The 22,159-nt window shown below is 40.4% G+C and overlaps 1 protein-coding gene across 1 annotated transcript; it reads left to right on the forward strand.

The window, feature by feature from the left end:
- Positions 1–813: 813 nt before the first annotated feature.
- Positions 814–21,145, forward strand: LOC130248348 (transcription initiation factor TFIID subunit 1-like). The gene is made up of 3 exons (XM_056482058.1): positions 814–861; positions 2,430–2,971; positions 20,516–21,145. Exons 1-2 carry the CDS (start codon positions 814–816, stop codon positions 2,958–2,960), a joined length of 579 nt encoding a protein of 192 aa, XP_056338033.1. The 3' UTR covers positions 2,961–2,971; positions 20,516–21,145.
- Positions 21,146–22,159: the final 1,014 nt, after the last annotated feature.

A 22,159-nucleotide genomic window follows, 5' to 3' on the forward strand; every position in this document is an offset into this window, starting at 1 on the left:
TCACTTGCTTAGAACTGGCAATAAGTGCTGTCTTCATTGCAAATTGCAGCAGTGGGCTTTTTTGGTGACATGGTTATGAAGCTTTGGAAATAACTGCAATTCCCATTTCACTGTAAGTTCACTGATACAGTGCCAGGGTATGATACTAACCTACATGAGAGGCACTTTGTCCCAAAACCACACAGTCCCTGGATTTAGCTTTTTTCTTAGAACTGCCATAAGAATTAGTTTGCAAGGGTAAGGGCATTACCAAAAATAAGAGCATTACAAGCACCTTTAGCAAAACCTGTATGTCTTCCCAAAAAACATATGTCCTAAAATTCTTTACTGATGCTCTTGTTTGTCAACCAGTTAAGTACATGGTGGTTTAGGGACACAATTTCTTCATACTTATCTCCTATTTTTGTCATTTTCATGCCTGAATCCATGTGCAATGCACTGTTAATTCACCCCATAGTATTCCCATGGAACATAATTTGTATGCATGTAAAATATCGATGTAATATCTAGAGATGAAATCCAATGGAAACAGTTTGCTGTGAAATCCATTCTTTGTTCCCTCATTTTTCTACTTCACTGACTGTTGCTTTTCCCAAGTACTCCTAGAGATCCCTTGCGCAACTCCTCATTATGCTGCATTATTACTTTACTTGGGAAATAAACTGAAAGTATTTTTGTGCAATTTAATTTCCCATAATTGTTGAGATGTTAAGACAGTTTTTCAGACGAGGAAATGTTAATCAATTTTATATCAAAACCACATTGAAATTCCACATAAATTGGTGCCAGAGTGCAAATGCTTCTCAACTGGGAATGGCAAAGGGAGAAATATATGCCAAGCCTCAGTTTAATAGAAAGGATGTGAGATCCGTTTTGTTTGAATCAAATACTATTTAGCAACTTAAGCATCCGGAGCACATCTGATAACTTGGGTAAAATGTATTGATTTCTCTATTGATTTTTCTAATATACCTTCTCTGTGAGGGAGTTATAACTGAAAGTAGCAAGTGACTCAGCTAATGCTAGCTCTTAGTAGTGTGTAGATGTTGAGATATGCAGGATGGGTCATCACTAAATTCCAGAACATGACAGGTCCTAGTCTTCCACTTGGAGGCAATACATGGTATTGGTTCTTTAACTCTTGACTTGCAATATTTGAATTTTTTTCCAATATGAAACTTTTTATGCATTTTTCCATTGCTGTGAAAAAGCGGCTTTGTTCATAAACTAGATGTATATATGGATTAGATAGTATATGGTCTTTATACTACTATACATTGACTTAACCTTAGGATCAAGCATATAAAGCCTTTTTCTGCAGTCCCAAAGCTGATTCATTAGTTGAAGTAATACACAGGACCACATAAAATACCTGTGGGTTTCTGAAAAATTTATTTCCAAGAACAGCTCTAAAACTCTGCAATGTTTGTCACTCTCTCTGATCAATTTTTTATAAATAAAAGATAGCAGGAAATTCTTACACTTTTGCCTTCAATGAGATTGGAATTTCCTGGGTGCAGAGGAAATTTTTCACTGAACTCACAGCAAGTTTTACTTTCATAGAATCATGGAACATGCTGAGTTGGAAGGGATACATCAGGATTGAGTCCAACTCCTGGCCCCGTGCAGGGCACCTCAAGAATCACATCTAGTGCCTGAGAGCATTGTCCAAATTCTCAAGCAGTACTTTGCACTGTTGGTTCTAGCATTGCAGTGTGCTTTCTTAAATTCAGAGCATAAATTTTGTGCATAGACACAAAGTATGCTTTAGAAATAGAAAAATAAATAAAAATAATAAAAAAGTCTAAAAAATACCAGTAAAGGCAGCCTTGAATTACACTTAACATGATACATATTTGCACACTTGAAATACACACTTCCAGCAGTAGGAACTCAGACTTCAAGTTTCAGCCCTAAAAGGCCAAGAATAGAGATGGCAATGAAGACTATTCTGGACCCTCTGGCCCTTTTAACCAGCTGTCCACAGGATTTTCTGCATGCCCTAACTGTGAAGAAGAGGTTGATACTGCTACTCAGATAGTAAGTGCCACGAAGGAAGGGGGAAAGTTGGGCTGCACTATGAGAAGATTTTGCTGCTCTTTTTGCAGATGCATCATAAAATAACGGGTCACACTTCCAACAAACATTGTGCTCATTCCTAGTTTCTCTGACACACTTTATTCAGACATTATTTACTCAAATAAACCGAATGGAGATAAACTGTCCAAATTACATCACATTATGTCCAAGGCTTCTAGATGAAACACCCAATTAGGAGGCACAGACCTGATTCACATCAACTCTTCCAATTCCAGAAGTAAAAATTTACATTGAGATTTATTCTCTAGATTGGTAACAGTTTCGAAGCAAGTCTTGATCTCTCTCTGGCACAACGTTAAAAGAAACGTTGCTCCCCATGACTCTAAAAGACGTGTCCTGAGCTCAACCTGCAGCACTCCAGGCAGCACGGGCTGCCCCGAACATCCCGCAGCCCAAACTGTGCCTGTCCGGGACCGCAGCTGCGGCACCGGCACCGACCGCCAGCACAACACCGACCGCCAGCACCGCCACCGGCACCGGCACCGACCGCCGGCACAGCACCGACCGCCAGCACCGGCACCGGCACCGACCGCCGGCGCAGCACCGACCGCCAGCACCGGCACCGGCACCGACCGCCGGCACAGCACCGACCGCCGGCACAGCACCGACCGACCGCCGGCACCGGCACCGACCGCCGGCACAGCACCGACCGCCAGCACCGCCACCGGCACCGGCACCGACCGCCGGCACAGCACCGACCGACTGCCAGCACCGCCACCGACCGCCGGCACAGCACCGACCGCCAGCACCGCACCGACCGCCGGCACCGCGCCGAGCCTCGCCCGCGGGGCTCAGCGCCAGTCCGCACAGAACAGACAACAGCAGCAACTCTGACACAAACCAAAGATAAAAACAAATAGCAATCCTTCTGGTAAGTGCTGTTCAACCCCGGAACGTTTCCCTGCCCGCCCCGCAGGCCCTGTCTGGATACATCGCCCCGCTGCGCTAACGGCGCGAGTAACGAGCCCGGCCAAGGCCCGGGGCGGCTCTCGCCCTCTCGCCCGCCCTGCTCCGCCGCCGGCCACGCGGGGGCACCAGAGCGCCGCGCTGCCCGCGGGCCCGGCTCAACCCTGCGGGCCCAGCTCAGCGCTCAGAGCCCGGCTCAACCCTGCGGGCCCAGCTCAGCGCTCAGAGCCCGGCTCAACCCTGCGGGCCCAGCTCAGCGCTCAGAGCCCGGCTCAACCCTGCGGGCCCGGCTGAACCCTGCGGGCCCGGCTCAGCGCTCAGAGCCCGGCTCAACCCTGCGGGCCCAGCTCAGCGCTCAGAGCCCGGCTCAACCCTGCGGGCCCGGCTGAACCCTGCGGGCCCAGCTCAGCGCTCAGAGCCCGGCTCAACCCTGCGGGCCCAGCTCAGCGCTCAGGGCCCGGCTCAACCCTGCGGGCCCGGCTGAACCCTGCGGGCCCAGATCAGCGCTCAGAGCCCGGCTCAACCCTGCGGGCCCGGCTGAACCCTGCGGGCCCAGATCAGCGCTCAGAGCCCGGCTCAACCCTGCGGGCCCGGCTCAACCCTGCGGGCCCGTCTCAGCGCTCAGGGCCCGGGTCAACCCTGCGGGCCCGGCTCAACCCTGCGGGCCCGGCTCAGTGCTCAGAGCCCGGCTGAACCCTGCGGGTCCGGCGGAGCCTTGAGTGCCCGGCTCATCCATGAGGGCCCGGCTCAGCCCTGAGGGCCCGGCGGTCGCGGGCCGCAGCTCCGCTCCACCCTGACCCTAACCCGTCAGCGGGTCACTGAACTACGGGAAGAGCTGTCTGAAGGGTGCCGCGGGCAAGACGCAATCTCTGTGCCTTCGGTCAAGTGTGAATGGAGCACGTTCCAGCACCAGGGCATGGGTGTGGGTGTGGGTGTGGGCAGAGTTTCTCTTGGCACGTGGGAACAGGACAGCAATTCATCACCAAAAGTCACCGGACACCCTCCTCTTCTGAGTGCTGCTCTGTGGTGGCGGTGCCAGTGCCAGCAGAGCTCCTGTCACCACAACTGAGAGAAAATAAGCATGCGTGCTGTAAAAAGCAGATCTTAAACTGCCTTTTCACCCATCCTGGGTGAAATCACACCAATCATAATGGTGTCAAAGAACTCAATACTGACTTGCTCTTAATGGATGCAACTTCATGGCTGCACGGAGTCCCAATATCAGAAAAAGCATTCAAGCACAGCCATATCTTAGTGAATGTATATGATATTTTGCTGCTATTACATCTATAACTTTGAAGCCTCAGCCAGGCCCTGACTCCCCTGTGCCTAACTGGACAAACAAAGCCTTCCTCGGTGCCCACCAAAGGCAGTGGAGGTTGGCCAGGCCCCATGGGGAGAGCTCCAGGCCTGAAAGGCTTACAAGTCCAGAATGACAAAGCAAACAATGACAGACATAACAGGCATGCAGGCAGCTGCCTTGGCCCTGACCCTGCCGTTTTTTCTGGTTTGGTTTAACCCTGCCTGAGAGGGTGCATGATCTGGACACTTATTTTAAATGCAAATCTTGTTGGCTTACTAATCCAGGGAAGCCAAAGATACTTTCTTTAATATATTTTAGGTTGAGCCTTTAAAAACATTATCAGTATCAAGTATGTTTTTGTATATTTAAACCATCAGCAGACAACAATCAATAAAGTGTCTTCTTTTTCTGCATCTGTTTCCTTTAAAATAATGTTTGCTCTTCTCTTTTCTCTCTCCACTTTTGTTTTCCTCAACCCTTTCTATTTTGTATTCATTTTCCCAGTTTTATGTTCCATTTTCTATTTTAGGTTTCTATCTCGTGCATTTATTTTTACTCATGTAGTCCCACTAGGTATCACTGAAACTAGTCACATGCTTAATTTAACACAGAATTTTTTGTGATATTATTATTTTGCTTTTTATGCAACTGTTAATCCCTAGGTATCCTTTTCCTTGTCTCTTTGCATCTTATCTGTCTTTTGACTTAGACTCTAAGGCAGTGATTCCTCAGTCACTGCAGTTCAGCTCTTTACTTTTTCTCTGGGATTTTAGGTCCCCAACCCTCAGCCACACTGATCATGCCTGGAGTGCAAGAGTCTGTTTCTCCTTGATGAAGCTTCATTTCAAGGTTCAGCTAACATGCCTCAGTCCAGCCTTCCAACCTTGCCCTACCCTGGATCCTGCCAGTTACCTTCCAAGAGAAGCCTTCTGGACCCCTTCATTGCTTTGCCCATCAAGTCAGCCTCAGTCAAATCACCTTGCTCATGCCGGGTTCCTGCCTTCCACCTGCCCTCAGGGCTTCACAGCACCTTCAAAGACAGATCCCTGCACAACCAAACACCTTTCTTGTTGAGGAGGTATCTCCTGTCTGGATAGCCACTTGCTATACAAGCTCTGTGTCTGTCTGTCCTTTCTGGTTCACACTGATTGTTACAGACTTACAGGAAAGGCAGGACTTCTGCCACTAAAAGAGTGCAAAGCAGTAAAGGTAGGTACAGAGGGAAAAGAAATGGAGCTGATAGGAGGTGAACTGGATGTAATACTCCTGAGGGCTTTGAACTTCCCTCCCCTTCATGTGGTAGAATCCCCTGCCAGCTTTAGGTCTGCATTGAGCTGAATTCCTTTATTCATAAAGCTAAACGTTATAAAAGTGCCATGCATTTCCCCCTTTTTATTTAGCCAAATTCTAAATGCCAGTAAGTCTGCTGAGTCTGATTTCAGATAATTGTTCAGCTTACCCTCCATAGTTGCAGATCTTCTCTGTCCACAGAACAATGGGACTGTCAAAGGGAAGAAACTTTCAGGTCTTCACATTTTGAGCACCTGAGGTTTTTTTTCCTCCTTGAGCAGACTGTCCTGGAGGATCTCCAGATGCTGATCTTTTCTTGGTAATTGCATTTTGTGGATCATAAGTAGGCATCACATACATCTCAGCTGAGCAAAGTAACTCCTTTTTATGTACAATTTTAGGAGAGCAAGAGGCAGAAAATGAGACTGCTTTTCTGCTTATATATTTGTCTAATTTTTGAGTGTTGCTAACTTTAAAGTATTCACGTGGATTGGAAGGGATGTTTGGTATACCTATGTGCTTCTTATTAAAGATCCAGCATCAAATTAAGAGGGTTTCATATGAACCTGGTGCTTCATAAATTAAACTGCCTTTCTCTGGACCTTGGTAATTTCTCTGCAGGGGGCATGACAATGGGACTTATTAGCATTCTCTGCCCCCTCTCCCTAAGCACATTCTTTACTTTATAGATCACCAGCCTGGTTTTTTTTTTCAAATGTTCTTTGGGAGGTATTCAAGATCCCCACCTTCAAACTTGAACTTCAAAGTTGAGCCGGATGTCTAGTGCCCATCATCTCAGCATATTTTTCAAGAACAAATTATAAACATTTCAAGCAAAGTGCACTTATTACAAGTTTGTTTGCCAAGTACTGCTGCCTCCCTTCCAAGTTCCAGCTATGTCAAAGCATCTGGTTTACAAACAGGTTCCTCCCTTTAGCTGGTACATGGATGCCAGGGCACAGAGGCTTATCACTAATGAAGGAGTTTACAGGATGAAAGGGGAAAATGCCGTGGGAGTTACTTGACAGACTCTCACTTGTCACAAAATGTGTAGGTAGTTGTAGTTGCTGAGTAGATGAATGAAGTGATGAGCAAGAAGCGTTATACCCCCAAGTTCTTCCAGAGTTTGATCTAAAATTCCCTGAAGTCAATAGATTTCCTTTGATTTCTATGGACTTTACATTGGTCTTTCAAGTGATTACTTATTCTAATCATGAGACTCTGCCTACCCCAGGATTTGGCTCTTTAGAGAAGCCTGAGGTCATCTGACATTCTCAGATATTTGCAACCTAGATTACAAAAAAATTTATTTTTTGGGGAGATAGATAAAGATGAGTACAACATATTTTGTTCAGAAAGCAATGCTTCCCTTATTTTCCTTTTGACTTGTAGCTAGACCAAATGCAACTTAGATAAATTACAAGTTATTTTAACTTGATGTTCGGGTCAACCCCAATTCCAAGAGAACATAAATCTGGCACAAAGCCATGTGCTTTTCATGCGTCACACACACTCCACATTGAGATCTGTGATTACACAGACTCAAATACAGCCTGTGCATACATTTCTTACTATTATTTTTCTTTTCTATCATAGCTCGCATAGCAGAATAAGGAACTTTGAAACACCTCTCTGAAGATTTGTGGGAGCTCAAGAAGTTGCACCAATTAATGTTAGCCTGCTCAGAATATATAATATATATGAAAGAACTTCTATTGCTACATTCTCCCATGACTCTAGGTCATATTTTACTGTGTTTTGCAGCAGATTTTAATACTATGTCTAATATTTTCAGGGGCTTTCACCCTAATTTATGCTAGTGTGCCAAAGGTGGACTTTGTTTAAAAGAGAGCTGTCTTGTCTAGGTAATAGTGATGCTAAATTTTTTCACAAATCTTGTCTTTTTTTTTTTTTTTCATTCCTTCTGGTTATAATAAACTTTTTAATATAACATAATTTGCATAGCTTGGCTATATAATTTCATTACATAATGAAGTGTACATATCAAATTATGTAAATGTTTTCGTCATTTCATAGCTCTGCATGAGATTGATACCTGATCCTCTGCCATGCTATAGATTGTCTTTCCCTTTCTTTGTTATGAAGAAGGAACACTGAGTCATGAAGCAGTGATGATGACCCCAGTGCCGGAATTATCTGTCTAAATCAGTGGAACTAAGCTTTCAGTATTTCAGAAAATCTCCTAACTTTTTGCTGTCTCAGTTATGAAAATGGTGAACTTTGCTTGCTCACATGTGTAGGACTTTATTGCTCACGCACTAGACAAGTTATTAGATGTATAATTCACAGTCAGTGCCTTGTAGCCTGGATTTTTGTGAACTAGCTGGGTCTGTCCCTATCTTTTGTGCTTGTATGCAGGACAAAAGGGCAATAGGTACCTTCCTCAGATCCTAAGAACCTCTTTCAAATGCCAAGGCAGTGACAAATGCAGAATTTGCAGAAAACAGAAGGGTTGTTTCAGCGTGGCCCCAAATACACAGCACCTCAGCTTGCGGGGTACACCTTGCTGCCCTGTTAGCTCAAGGCTCTGGTCTGTGTGGCAGCTCACTCTGCACAGCTTACATGCAGCCTTGAGCTCCAGGTCTAGTTTGTAGCATCCAGCTGGACACAAGGGCATGGAGCTGATTGTGTTAATCATGGGAGTATCTAATATAATATCTGTCTATAAAATTCTGGGTAAGTACTCAGAAATCTGAATACTCATCTTTATTATTTTAAGTCCAAAATTTAAAAAGCACAGAAATAATCATGCTGCACCATTAAGGCATAGTGATAAACAGAGCAAAAAGTGGAATTCAGCAAAGAAGTGTGTGGCCACATTGGATAGTAACAGAGGTTAAATCTAACATGGAGACACTGATCAGAGTAAAAGTGTCATGATACTAGAAAAACACCTCCTGATTCTCAAATTTGTGTTTATTGTTAGGTTTTCATTTCAGTGGTGGGGAAACCAGTGCAAGAGCTGCCTGAAAACAGGAGCTGTCATCTGCCTGGGCAGCAGTTACACATAACTTTTTCAAACACAGACCATTCTCTGAGCTACCTAATCCTGTGAGGGCATGCACAGAGAGAGGGCCCATCTCTCTTTAAGCTGCCTTTCAGCTCCAAGAGTTTCCAGTTAAAGAATCTTCTCTGTTTATTCTGTTATGTTTTTCATTATGAAGCTTATGTATTGTCTTCTTTTCTTATTCTTGTACTCAAAATGCTGAATTATTGGTCATGGTTCTGTGTGACCTGGTTCTGATGTTCTTAGTCTAACTGCTATATTTTTGTTACATGGTATTTCAGGTACATCGCTCTTTTGGAAAAGTACATTTCTTTTGTGAAGGAACTTCTATTGTGTGCCTGTTTTTCACAATATATATGTACGGTGCCTGCTGCAAGTGATTGTCTGCTGTATACATAAAAATAAGGTGTTTTAATCATGATGTGCCCATCATTCCTGCTGGGCAATTTACAGTAAAAACTTTTAAAATGTTTAAAAGAAAAAAAAGGAAGCACTGATATTCCTGGAAATTTTCTGTTCAAGAAGGTAAAAAACCAAAGCTGAGTCTTATTCAATGCTGCCTATTGGAGAAAAAAAAGTCCAAGTGTGTACTTTTCTTCTTCTGTGTTTTCTGAAGCTCATCAAATGTAGGCTGTTTCATATCAATGCCAGGAATGAAATGTCAGATTTAAAGGCCTTACAAATTTTCCTAAGCCTCAGCAGCCGAAACATAGGGCCATCCTGAGCTGACCTCCGTTGATGAAGAGGAGCAAAAGGAATTAAGAAGTCTACAATTAAAAGTAGCCGGAACCTAAGTGATGATGTAATTTACAAATCATAACTACAGCTTTCAGAAACAAACAGGAAATGCCTATGATCTGGTGAATTTCAGTATGATATTTTCCATTTCTGAACTACTAGGAACTTTTTAAAAGCCCAGATTAAACTGAGAGGAAAGGGATTTGTTTCCATCAGTAAGGTTATTTATTCCATGCAAGCAGATTTTGACTTGCAATGAAGACCATTGCCTTAGGAATAGGAGGTTAGTTTGAGCTGTCTTGATATCAAATAATAATTACATGCTTTATGACCTTTGTCATAAAGCATCCAAGAGATCAAAGGCCAAAATACTGTTGGTTCATTTTATGTTGATTTTGTTCAAAGCTTGTAACAGATGGGTCTTGGGTTGTTTCTTGTAAAGAAAAACTGCTTTAAGTGCAGGAAGCTGATTGTTGCTTAATTTGTTGTGTCATTTTCATAATTTATCTTTTAATTTGTCTTCCAACCATAACATAACTGTAAGAATGGACATTTGATAATATGACGGCAATTCCTAAATTTTCTTTAAAAAGGCATAAAAATGTATTTTAGAATTGTGGGCACAGAACAGAATTTTTGTTGCATAAAAATATAATTTAATGATTTATTTTTCTTTTACCCTTTTCAAATCAGTAATGCACCATTAATTGATTTCCTGCAGGGATCTTTACAAAAATTGCATAAAGTGGAAGGTATATTGTACTGCTCTGCAGTTTGGTTCATATAATACTACAAACTTTTCTATTGTAATAGTACAGTTTTTGTTTTTTTTTCTAAGGAGGTTTATGAAAAGTGTCATCAATAGAGAAATTCAAGGAGTTTAAGTAAACTAATACCCTAAACTGCCATTTTGAAAAGATACCAAATCAATATCACCTCTCCCTCATGAGTACAATGAGGATAAATTACAGAGTAAATGTTCAGGACTTTACTTTCCATGTATTGTTGGAAAGAGATGGTACTTTCAGCATCAGTTGTCTTCTTGCACTGGGCACAGCAGCACTGGGTTGATACTGACACATGAACAGGAATGTCACCTACCATCATCTTTACAGGTTGCCTGGTTCAAAAAAGAAAAATTGGTTAAAGCCTGGGAAGAGGTCTCAAAAATATTTTGTTCCTTTCCAGGATTCATTTTTGATCTTTATCACTCTTTTTCCCTCAATTTGTTCTCTATGTAACACAAATAATAAAAGTGACTAATTCTCGGAATTTCTGAATGGTGTGACTTTGTAAGTTTTACTTACAGAGGTATTAATAATTTATACAGTATCATACACTTAACAAACTAGTCTAATGTTTGTAAAACAACTTCCAGTGCCATACCTATAATTCTGGAGTTTCTTGGAATTTTTTTTTTTGTTTAGGATTTAAAAAAAAATTAAAAAATTAAAAAATTAATAGAGTAGTATCTCCTAAAAATCTTGTTCTGACAATATGCTATCAGTGAGGACTCTTCCTTCCTTGGATTCACAGGTTTTATACAGATACATTTGAAGGCCTCTATTTTGATGGCTGCAAGGTCCCAAAGATCAGTATTTCAACCTGATCTTTTCAATATTTTGCAGATGATAAAAACAGAAGTGCTATTGTATAAAGCAAGCTGATAGAGCTGCCTGTGTTAATTCTTGTTTGAGCCACAAATTGTCTTTTAGAAAAATATTTAAAGATTGCTATTGAGAAGGTATCTGCCATAGACCACAGGAAGTTGCTCACTTCAGTTTGCAAAAATATGCAGCTTAATTGATAGAATAGTTTTGTCCAGATTTTCTACTATTTTATCTCCTTGTATTGCTAATTTCATGGTTTTGATAGATTTAGGAGTCCATAATCAAATCTGTATAATTCCCCATGGTAACAGCTTAGAGGTTAGGTCCAAATCAATCTTTAGCATTCTCAGCTGATAAACTAAGCAGATTGAGCGCTTTGAATCTTTTACCCTGAATCATGATTAACAGTCCCCAAGTCAGGCTTGTGACTCCTCTCTGAACTTCTTCAACAATATTCCTGAACCATGGACCCCAACTCTGGACAAAACATTACAGTAATGATTTCATCAGTGCTAAATACACCAGTAACATAATAACTTTCGACACCTATCTTCATTCATTATTCCTCTGATACCTATTCATTAAGCTCATATTAGACATTTTGTGCACCATGTCACATTGGGAAATTATACGCAGATGACTTTGAACTCGGATCCTCAGCTCTTTTTGAGAAGTACTGGTTCCCAGGACTTTCTTAATTACAGGCTGAAATGCTAGTTCTTAGATATTTAGTTAAGTTAAATATATTTGCCAGAGTAAGCTCGGTACTGTTTACAAGGGATTTGATTACCTGATGTTGGTAATGACCATTGCTCCAGTCACTGTTTTGTTTTCAAAAATGAGCACTGATAACCCAGCTCTGGTGAATCACCTAATGTTCAGTCCATGGAGAAGATTCTTTCAAAACGTATTCCCATAAGAATGATACAGTTTTCAGCAACAATTTGGCAAGATGCATATCTGAATACCACAGAGATAAGTATAGAAGGTGATCACCTTACTTCCACCAGTTATAAATGTGCATGTTGCTGTTGATAAGAAAGACCTTTCAAAGGAAAGGTAGTCAATCCTTGTATTGAATGCCACAGTTCAAGAATTTTCTATGTGAAAGACGAATTCTTTCCTTTTTCTACATTAACCCATCATTGATAGTGTAATAATACATGTATTATGAGAACATATACAAATTATCCTTGCAATTCTAAAAATTCTGATTTAATTTCCTCAAACGATATCTTTTTCTGCAAAGTAGGTTGCAAAGCAACAGTGTCAGAGCAAAGATTAGTACTCCTGAATCCCAGCTGTTGGTTAGAACATCCTTTCTCACCTCTTAGCCAAAGAAGTTTATAATATGATACATTTTAATTGAAAACTATATGTTAAATTTACAGTTCTTTTAGCCAAAGATGCTATTTGAGCTAGTGGTGTCCAAAATTACAGATTTTACAGGTATACTGAATAGGAATTTCCTGTCCCATCTTTAAAGTAAGGAGACTGTATATAATCTCAAGATATCACTGATTCATTATCCCTCCAACTTGTCTCAAATAAAGCATTAAGTAATGAGAAAAGAAAGAAACCTTCAGCAGGCTGAAAAGGATAGGTTAATTGTACTTCTTACTAAAATACTGTATATATGATATGTGATGCTTTATTTCTAATTTGCAATCCTTATTCAGTATAATTCAGATTTATTTATTATATATGTGTTATGTATTTTTGCTTTTTTATAATGTATATTGCATATATATTTAAATATATTTATTATTGTAGGATTTTTGGGGACAAGAAAAGCATATTTTTTCAAAAAGCTTCATAGAAGGGCATATTTGCTCCTATTCAAAAATGTTCTCAGAGGAAATGCTGCATGATCTTTCAGAACTTGTTACAATTTCTTCTTTCATAGTCTATTCTGTCCTGTCTTGTTTTGCTCCTCAACTGAAGTTACAATATAAACTAAGTTTGTTAGCTCTATATGCTTATAATTTATGATGCTGGCTTTGGCTCCAAAGGGACCATATTTTGGCTAGAAATCACCACAATAAAGATACAGATTCCCTTTGAATTTATCAGCTTTTTTTTTTTTCCCCTTAAGAAGCTTTTCAGGACAAGGCACAAAGCAGTGGGAACCAGCTCCTCTGGTTTTACACCATTTGACAGTTTCCCTTCAGCCAGTGGAATTTTCACACTGCATCTGTGACCAGATTCCAAGTTTCTTTATTGTTCAAAGACTGCAAAATGGCTGGGTCAAGGGGCAGAGACTTTATCTAAATTTATTTTGCTTAAGCTTGAGCTCTGGTCTTGTTTAACTAATAAGATCTCATTACATCATAGCCTATGAAGCTATGCCTTGCAAAGTCTTTCTTGGACAAGACAGTGAAAAGCAATTAAGAAAATGATGAACACAGAAGTTGCTAAGGCTAGTTCAAATGAAGCGTTTTGCACTCAGTCCCCAAATCTTCACTCTAAATTGATAAGAGAATGGGGAATGGAGGGTGGGGTAGGGGGTGGGAGGATGAAATAATTGTAAATTTCTTTAATATCTGTTATCTTAGTTTGAGAGGAACATCCCTTCATCTTACTAGAGAGTTAGATCCTATGTTTCATTGCAAAATTTTTCTCTCATCTGCAATGTTACAGAGAAATAAAATATAAAACCAACATTACTACTACAGATAGTAGTACAGCTGTACTACAACTATACAGATACTTTGTGGACCACCAAACTCTGTAAATGTTACATCTTAAACTATTGTTTAACAAACAAACCACTAAATACTTGCAAATGTGCTGTCAGTAATTTCACATTTGTGTTTTCCCACTCACTTCAGCACCTTAAATATTCATAATAATAACAACAAAAATGCATATATTTTAGAAATATTTATTTTCTGTGTATGCATATATTTTTCTTCATGAAATAAAATACAGCACTGTTCCTGAATTTTTAAACTGCCCTAAAGAACAGTCATAAGGAATATTATATATGGTCCCATTTATCTTCATGGGGCATTAAGTATCTGAGGATGACAATTCTAACTCAACCCTGCTCCTGGACTGAAAAGTCAGACCTGGCTTTTCTGATCTGGAGCCTTAACAACTGCACCACCTAGGCTAGGCATTTTTTCTATATGAACTTTTATTTTATAATAGAATATTCCTAGGAAAATATCCACACTTGCTTTAAAAATCGATTATGATGGGGAAACCCCTGACAGCATGTAAGAAATAATTCCAGACTATTCTCACAGTTAAAATTGTTCCTGCATGCTTTAGTCTGGATTTGTCTCACTGCAAATGTCATCCTTTGAAATCTCTCACAGGTTTTCTGCTACAGTGAAGACCTCACTATTATCAAAACATATTGCAGATATTGTGATAAATGTTTTTTTTTTAAATTTATTTGAATTCTTATTACTCTTCCATTAGCCTTTTCCAGGTTCTAACCATCTCTCTACAACTGCAGACGCACATTCCTCCTGATCACAGCCTAGCACTGATGCCTGAGCAAGAGTTTTGTTTGGTTGGTTATCTATCCTGTGGGTTTTTGAAAGTGCTGTGTCTTTTCCAACACAGGTTTTTTGTCTCACACCCATTCCCTCCCAGCAAATACCCTCTGCAGGTTTTGCATTCCTTTTCCCCCGTGTATCACTTTAGCCTGTATTTCATTCATTGTTTGGTACTGATATCAGATTGACAGGCCTGTGCATGCTGTCCTGTTTACCACTTAGAAATGCCGTTACAGATTTTGCATTCTTCCATTCTTTTAGAACTTCATTTGTTTTACTAGATTTATTGGAAATCTATATTTGTGTTAAAGCAAACTCCATCCAACTCTTTTAAGTCTCTTGAATATAATTATCTATGTTTATTTATTTAAAAATCTCTAGCTTTTGTACCTGTTGTTTATTGTGCTCTTCTGTTGTTCTAAAATTGAAAATTGTTTATTCATCATGTGCTGTGATCAAATCATTCTGCTTTATCTTTTTAACTTTGTAATCACATTTTCCATATATGATGCTGTCCCTTAACTCTATATTATAGTGGATAAAATTAAGTTAAAAAATTATTTCTGGTAAAAATAACCTTCCTTTTAAATTCTATTGCATTTGTTGGAAAGAGTGGTGGTGAATGCTGTTTTGTTATGCTTGTGTTGATCTTTGTAGTTTTAAAACAATCATTTTCCCTCCATTTATACAGATGCCAAAGAGTATGAGTTGATATTTTGCAGTGGACAACCCCTGCTGCTCCATTAGGACATTCATGTATTAGTGTTGGTTTACAATTTGTCACAACAAGTAAATAAAGATGCCATTCTCTTACTTGGTGTTTACAGCATATATTAGCCAAAGTAAGTCTTAAATTTTGAAGGTTAGTTTGTCTCATTCCCTATACTAAATTCAAAGGCATTACAGGGATTCAAAGCATCAACATGAATCTCCTGTCTCATCTAACAATTTAAGAAACCTAAAGATGCCACGTCATTCATAAAATAGATTGCTAAATATGTGCTTACAGTTCTGTTGTTTGATTATGTTCTTATTTCTACTTACCCACTCTACATTTTTTCTAAGGAGATTACAACATTCATTTTGAAAATCCAATCACATATATATACATTCCCATCAGCTTTTGGACAACTAATACAAAGTCATTTAATAAATGAGCAATATCAATTTCACTTTTTCACCACTTAGATTCCTGACTGATGTACAGTACAGGATTGGGTCTTTTATTTTGATATCAGTACTGAATATTATTCAGGATGAGTGTTTCTGTTCTAGAATGGGGGTTAATTCAGTACTGAAATGTCATAGGATAGTTACTCACATATCCATTGGTATCAGTGTGGATAGAGGAAGTTACTAGCTAAGGAGAGTGCAGAAGGTGTTCAGGGTTGCTTTGATAGTTAATTATTTTAAAGCTTCTCCACAGTATTTGAAATACTTTTAAACATGCCTGCCCAAAAAGAAGTTAAAGCTTAATTTTGAAAAAAAAAGTTCTATTTGTATAGTTTTTGAAATGCCAAACTATTTTGCCATTTCTATATTAAAGCTGCACATTTTAAATAATCTGATAAACAGACTACTATAACATGAACTTAATTTCATATCAATATAAAGAATATAAGAATATACCTTACTGGTTTATTGTTACTATTTATTGAATACTTTTGTATTTAATTCTTTGTCTACATATTCTTTATAGTTAGTTTGTCATAGTCACAGTGAAAACAGCAATCTTTCTGTAGATTTTAAGTAATGCTTGCATTGGGTATGGTTTCAGGTAACACTTGTATTAGGCCCAGACCAGCTCCCATTAAAATCCATGAATAAACTAGCAGTTATCTCCTAGAATAATCCCTCTTAAACCTTTATTACAGCAAGTAGCACCAGTTCACCTGTTATATTAAATTCAATAAATTACTGTAAGAAGTATGCAGACATATCTGCTGCACAGGTAATTCTTCAAATGGGCACTTACTGCTTTTCCTTTCTTCCACATGGATTTGGAGTAGTTCCAAAATAAAGGTTTTCTGGGCATCCATGTAGTGCAGCATGGTGCTGTAGTGGTAGATTTTCAATTAAAAAGAATGCCAGAATTTTATATGAGTAGCTGGAAGAGATTTTTAAGAAGTCAGCATCCATTTAAGCTCTTTTCAAGACCAAATATTCAACATTCAGCTGTACCCTTTGATAATCTGGTTTCTTTAATAGGTGCTGACTTCTTTCCTAAAGTGGTGACTTCTGAAAGTCTGACAAATAAAGGACACTCATGGATGGAAGAATCATTCCTTTGATGAGAAAATGTTGACCTCTCTCCTAAGGCTAAGATCTCACTGCCAGATTTCTGGGACAAAGCACCCTGGCAAAGGCACACAAAATTACCAAATGGTTGGATTGAGGTAAGAAGGTGCATATGGTTCAAGCAGTTGCCTCAACAAACTTCCCAAATACTAGACTGAGCTTCATCTGGAGCCTCGTTCAGGAATATGGACCACAGGAGCTAGCACAGTACAACTGCAGTCAGGGACAGTCAATTACTAGAAGAATTTGAGAGTACTTGAAATTTGTTATAATGAAAAGAAAAGATGTCTACCACCAAAAGATTACACTGCAAGTAAAAATAGTGTCTTCTAAAACTCTTTTTCCCCCTGTTTAACGGCTAATTATGAAATGGTTAAACTTCTAGTACTTCTCCTTGCAAATAATTTGTTCTAAAAAGTAATGTTTTTCTGAGTCACTTTTCTTTGCCTGATGCTTTCTTTCTTACACAATGAGTAAAATAACTGACAATCTAAAGTGCAGTGCTATGATATCCACTTGTGTAGATGGTACCTTATTCTAAATTTCTCTGATTCTCCTCCTAGCTGTGTTGGTTGTGTAGCTGTAGCAATAAAAAAGCATTTTTTTCTGATGAAGGAAAGCGAAAAGTGGAATGCTAATGAAAGAAGCAGTATTTATTTGATTATAGGTTTATATAAATTTGGAAAATAAAGTTACTTTGCTGCTCCTGAATCACCTAGCTCTGTAATTCACATCCACAAAGCAGTATCTCTATTGCCTTCAAAGTATGTGTCCTGAGGTTGTGTCCCTGAAGTCCTCTTAAATAAACCTAAAAAATGGGCTTGTTTATTCAGTGTTTAACTAGTGTAAAACTCCTGTATCTTACCACATTGTTAGCATCCACAGTCTGCTTTCAATTTACTTCCCAAACCATGAATTCTATAAATATGCTTGTGGGTGGAAAGATGACTACTTTATACATGTTAGCTTGTATATATAACATAGAAATGTTTTTTAAAAAGACAGCTCTGTCCCTTAATCTTAAATACTGACAAAATGTCTAGAATTCTCAGAATGTTCCTGCAGATGTGTAAACGTCATGAAACTAAACTGAATTTTGCATCTTTAATGTGGCTTGTGTGTCTGTGTTATCAAAGGAAAGAATTGTCCGGACACAGCTGTAACTGTTACTTGGTCACTTGTATGTTTCCCTAAATGTAAGTAAATTTGGCTTAAAAGGAAAGAGCTAGAAAATAATTGTATGCTCTTTTTGGTATTACTGAGTCTTAATCTAACATCAGTATTGAGAACTACATCCAGGGTGCTACCCTTCTCAAGGTTGCCATGCCCTGCTATTTTGCTATTCAGGCCCCTGAATCCTCTTTTGGAGACAAGTATTTATATGGTCTATTTCATTAATTGCCAATGGTTTGAAACTGACAACAAAGGGGAATTGTTGCAAAGTCATTATATATATATATATATGTATATATAAGATTTCATATATATATATAAGATAGCTATATTAGAATGCTATTCTACTTGACTTCTAGACCCTCTTTGGACCTAAGCCGTTAATCAGCTTCCAGGACCATGACCTAAGCACTTGGTTAGGGTTGGTTTGGAGTAGGGCTGAGTGTCCCTTTGCAGAACAGGGATCAAAGACCTGTGGGAGCAGCAGGAGAAGAGTGGGTGTGCAGAGCAGCAGGTGAGATGTTTACCCAGGAAATAAGAGCCTTAGGCTGCTCTAAGGACTGACTGGGCATTCTATCTAGTTACAGTTTAATCCCCAGCAGCACAGAAGATGCTCAGTTTCAGAAGGTTGAGGAAACTTATCAAACACTTCATCCTGAATGCGACAGATAGTATTCTGAATATTTTCAGAACCAGTGCCTTAGGAGCCTAAGCAATTTTTTTGGCACCTTATCAATGTTAACTCCTGGAAGCTAACCAAGGATTTGAAAGGTTACAATCTTATATTTACATGCCTAAATTTTAGTACCACCTTACAGGTCACACGCCAAAGTTTTCAGAAGTTATGAGCTGTTCATGAGACTCACACAGCTACTTGTTTATGTATGTTTATGATACTGCTCCCTGGGTTATACTTTAGAAACTCACCAAAAGGTTTAGCAGTCTTAAAACTTTCCTCACCTTTGGCTAAATAAGACTTTCACATATACAACTAATAGTTGGGGGACCAGGACCCAAAATATCAGCATGGCCTCTTTGGCACAAAACAGGAAAAGAATCCAGGAAAATGCATAGGTCATCTTTATATACAGATGTCAAATATAATGTCGAAAATATTGACGTATTTTCTACTATGGAAATTGAGTTTCAAGATTTGCATAAAATTTTAAGGGTTTTCTTTTGTTTGCTTGGTTGTTTTGTTTTGGTTTAGTTGCTTGGTGGTTTTTTTTGTTTTGTTTTGTTTTGTTTTTGTTTGTTTGTTTTGTTTTTACTCTATCAAAGAAATGGAACTGACACAGTGTAATCCCTTGTTTTGATCAGTGCTGCTCAGGGGAGCATCTGTTCCAATGTGAGCAAGACAACTTTGAAAGCCATACTTTATTTTTCTTTTCCCCAGCAACTCTCTATTATTTGATCTTTTAAAATTTTGTCCGCTGCTATAATGTCTATTCAATAACTTAAAAATGAAATTATTATTTATTACAGGTGTATATTACTATAGGCAAACACTGAAATCATCAGGAAATTCTTTGACACAAGTCTTTCACCAAGTGTTCCTAAATCAGCAATTGGTTGTAATGGCCTAGTTATTTCTCAAAGCTGACAAGTGTCACAAAATTTATTTCCATCAGGTGAATGTTAAACACCTGTTTCACCAATTTGCAAACCCTAGCTTTTAATGTTGATACAAAGAGCTTAGTTGACTATGGCAAAGATATAATTTTCTTTTTTTTTAGTAACATGAAATGAACACAATAGACAAAGGAATGCTGAAAGTGTTTATTGCCTGCAGCATAATTCTGCATTTTAAAAGATAGCCTGGAAAGCAGACAGCTTCAGAGGAAATGAGTTTCTCTCTTTTGACATGTCCACAAACTAAAAGTGAGAATTTCCTTCTTAGTGTCAACAACTACTAGTAGGATATAGGAAATGGAGTTTCTCTAGGCCTAGGAAAAAGATTAGAAACATGATTTATATTAGGAGAAGCCCAATGTTAATTACAGTGTGAGGTTTGTGAGCACTTGTGAAATACTAGCCTGAAGACAGTCAAAGTTCTGTGTATTTCCACAGTGAAAGAGAAACAACCTGAAAGTTAACCTTTAATGGTAGGCATTACATCCAGCAACACATTTGGATCAATACTGACTAAACACTTGTCCAAAAATAGGAACCTTGATAAAATAATGATAAATTTGATGATTTTTGTAGCGGAGTTCAGTGAAGATCCCTGCTTGCATGAGTACCAATTGGCCTCTGAGAACACCAACACTGAGAAAATCCCAAAGAAAACACTCCTTTTTATGATTCTTAAGTAACTATAGTAAATGGGCATTTGCAAGCCATTTAATTGAAGAATTTAGAAAGAGCTTAAGTCTCATGGGGAGATCTGACAAGGACACAGAAGGTGCCATGTTTACATTGGGGAATATAAAATAATTTTATGCCTAAGGATTTGTTTATAGCAGTCAAAGTTTTAAGAGCAATCAGAGATTGTATTAGACCATCACAGCTTCTTCACAGATATTATTCCAAGGTCTGTTTTCTATATGCTCCTTTTCAGAACATGGCACTGCAGAACAGGCGTACAAAATAGACTAAATTGAATCCTGAATTGTGTTGGTGCCTGTGTGTTTTGACGAGCAACTGCTTGGGGACATCAGGTGTCAGAAGAACCCGTTTGGCCTGGGATGGTGCAGTGAACAGACACGTCTGTGAAGGGCATCGGCAATCCGCTGCCTGTCACTCGGGACGATCCAACGCCGGGAAACCCACTCTGCCAAGGCGGCAGGAGTCCGAGGTGAAAGTGAAGAAAAGAAAGTTGCCATCTCTCATTAAGATTTATTATTCGTCTGAGCTTTTGTAGTCCCGAAGCTTAACGACAGATGGTGGTGTAACTCCACCAATTTTGTAATATCTCCTTTACTTTGATGTTGTAATACAGATTCTCCTCGACTTGACTTCGGTTAAAACCAGCATTTTCTGCTCTTTCCCAAGTGTCTCGGAGCAGTACGCAGGGAGGAAAGGGAGTGCACCTTGTTCGAAGAGGGATCTATTATGTGTTCTTGTTTGCTTTCTAAACAATCCTAATAGAAAATAGCAATCTTATAGACACCTAGAGCTGACAGCAGCACAGAGAAATTACATTAAATTAATTAAAGGGAAACGGTTTCAAAGCGGTTTATTTCAAGCGAGAAATACAATTGTGCAGATGAAATCTTGAACCGTAAACAGGAACAAATAAAACGCACCAGCGTTTTTCATTAGAAAGCCGAGTCACATTTTATACCTTAATCGTCCTTGGGAAAAAAAAAAAAAAAAAAAAAAAAAAAAAAAAAGAAAAGAAAGAAAAAAAAAAAAAAAAAAAAAAGAAAAAAAAGAAAAAAGTGGGGAAAGCATGTGTTTGTTTAGTTTTAATTTTGGGTGGAACTGCCAAGTTCGTGCCGAGTTATATTAGCGGCTAAGCGCCGTGCCGTTCCCTTCACGTTGTGCCCACCAGAGAGGGGGTCTGCCTGCGAGGCCACCCTGAACAGGACGGGTTCGTGGAACAAAGCGCAGCCCGGGCGCAGGGCTGGGAGCGCTGCGGGCACTCGCGGGAGCGGACGGTGTCCGTTCCGACGGCGGCGGCCGGGGCAGGGCCGGGCCGGGCCGGACCCGCGGGTCGCTCCGCGCCGCCGCTCCCGTCCCGCCGGCTGCGGATGCCGCGCTCGCCCGGCGCCCAACGAAGCTGGCGGTGCCCGCGGCCGGGCCGCGCCGTCCCGCCGGTTCCGCTCCGCCGGCTAACCCCACAGAAAGGCACTGCACGCTGCCTTCCGCCGGTACCGGCATTTCTCCGCTACCGCAGACGGCTCCTGAGGGAGAGCAGCCTCTCCCCCGGGGCGCGCCTCCTGCCCGGGGAGAGGGGGGGCGGCGGTCTCCGGACCGCGCAGCTTGCGCCCCGCGAGGCTCCGCGCCCCTGCCCGCGGAGCCCACGGGCGGCCGGAGCCCGCGGGGCCCGATTTCGTTTGCGGGCCGGCGGGGCGCGGAGCGGCGGGTCCCGCGCGGTTCCCGCCCGCCCCGCGGGCTCGGGGGTTGCGGGGCCGTGGAGGGCGGCCGCCCGCGGGAGCGCCGTCCCCCGGCTCCGCGGGGCGCGCGGCCAGCGCTCCCCGCAACCGTTGCGCTCGTAGCGCTCCGCGGCAGCGGGCAGCGCCCCGGTAACCCGGGGCAG

The sequence above is a fragment of the Oenanthe melanoleuca genome, chromosome 1A (genome assembly GCF_029582105.1).
Source record: "Oenanthe melanoleuca isolate GR-GAL-2019-014 chromosome 1A, OMel1.0, whole genome shotgun sequence".
In the NCBI taxonomy this organism is placed as follows: domain Eukaryota; kingdom Metazoa; phylum Chordata; class Aves; order Passeriformes; family Muscicapidae; genus Oenanthe; species Oenanthe melanoleuca.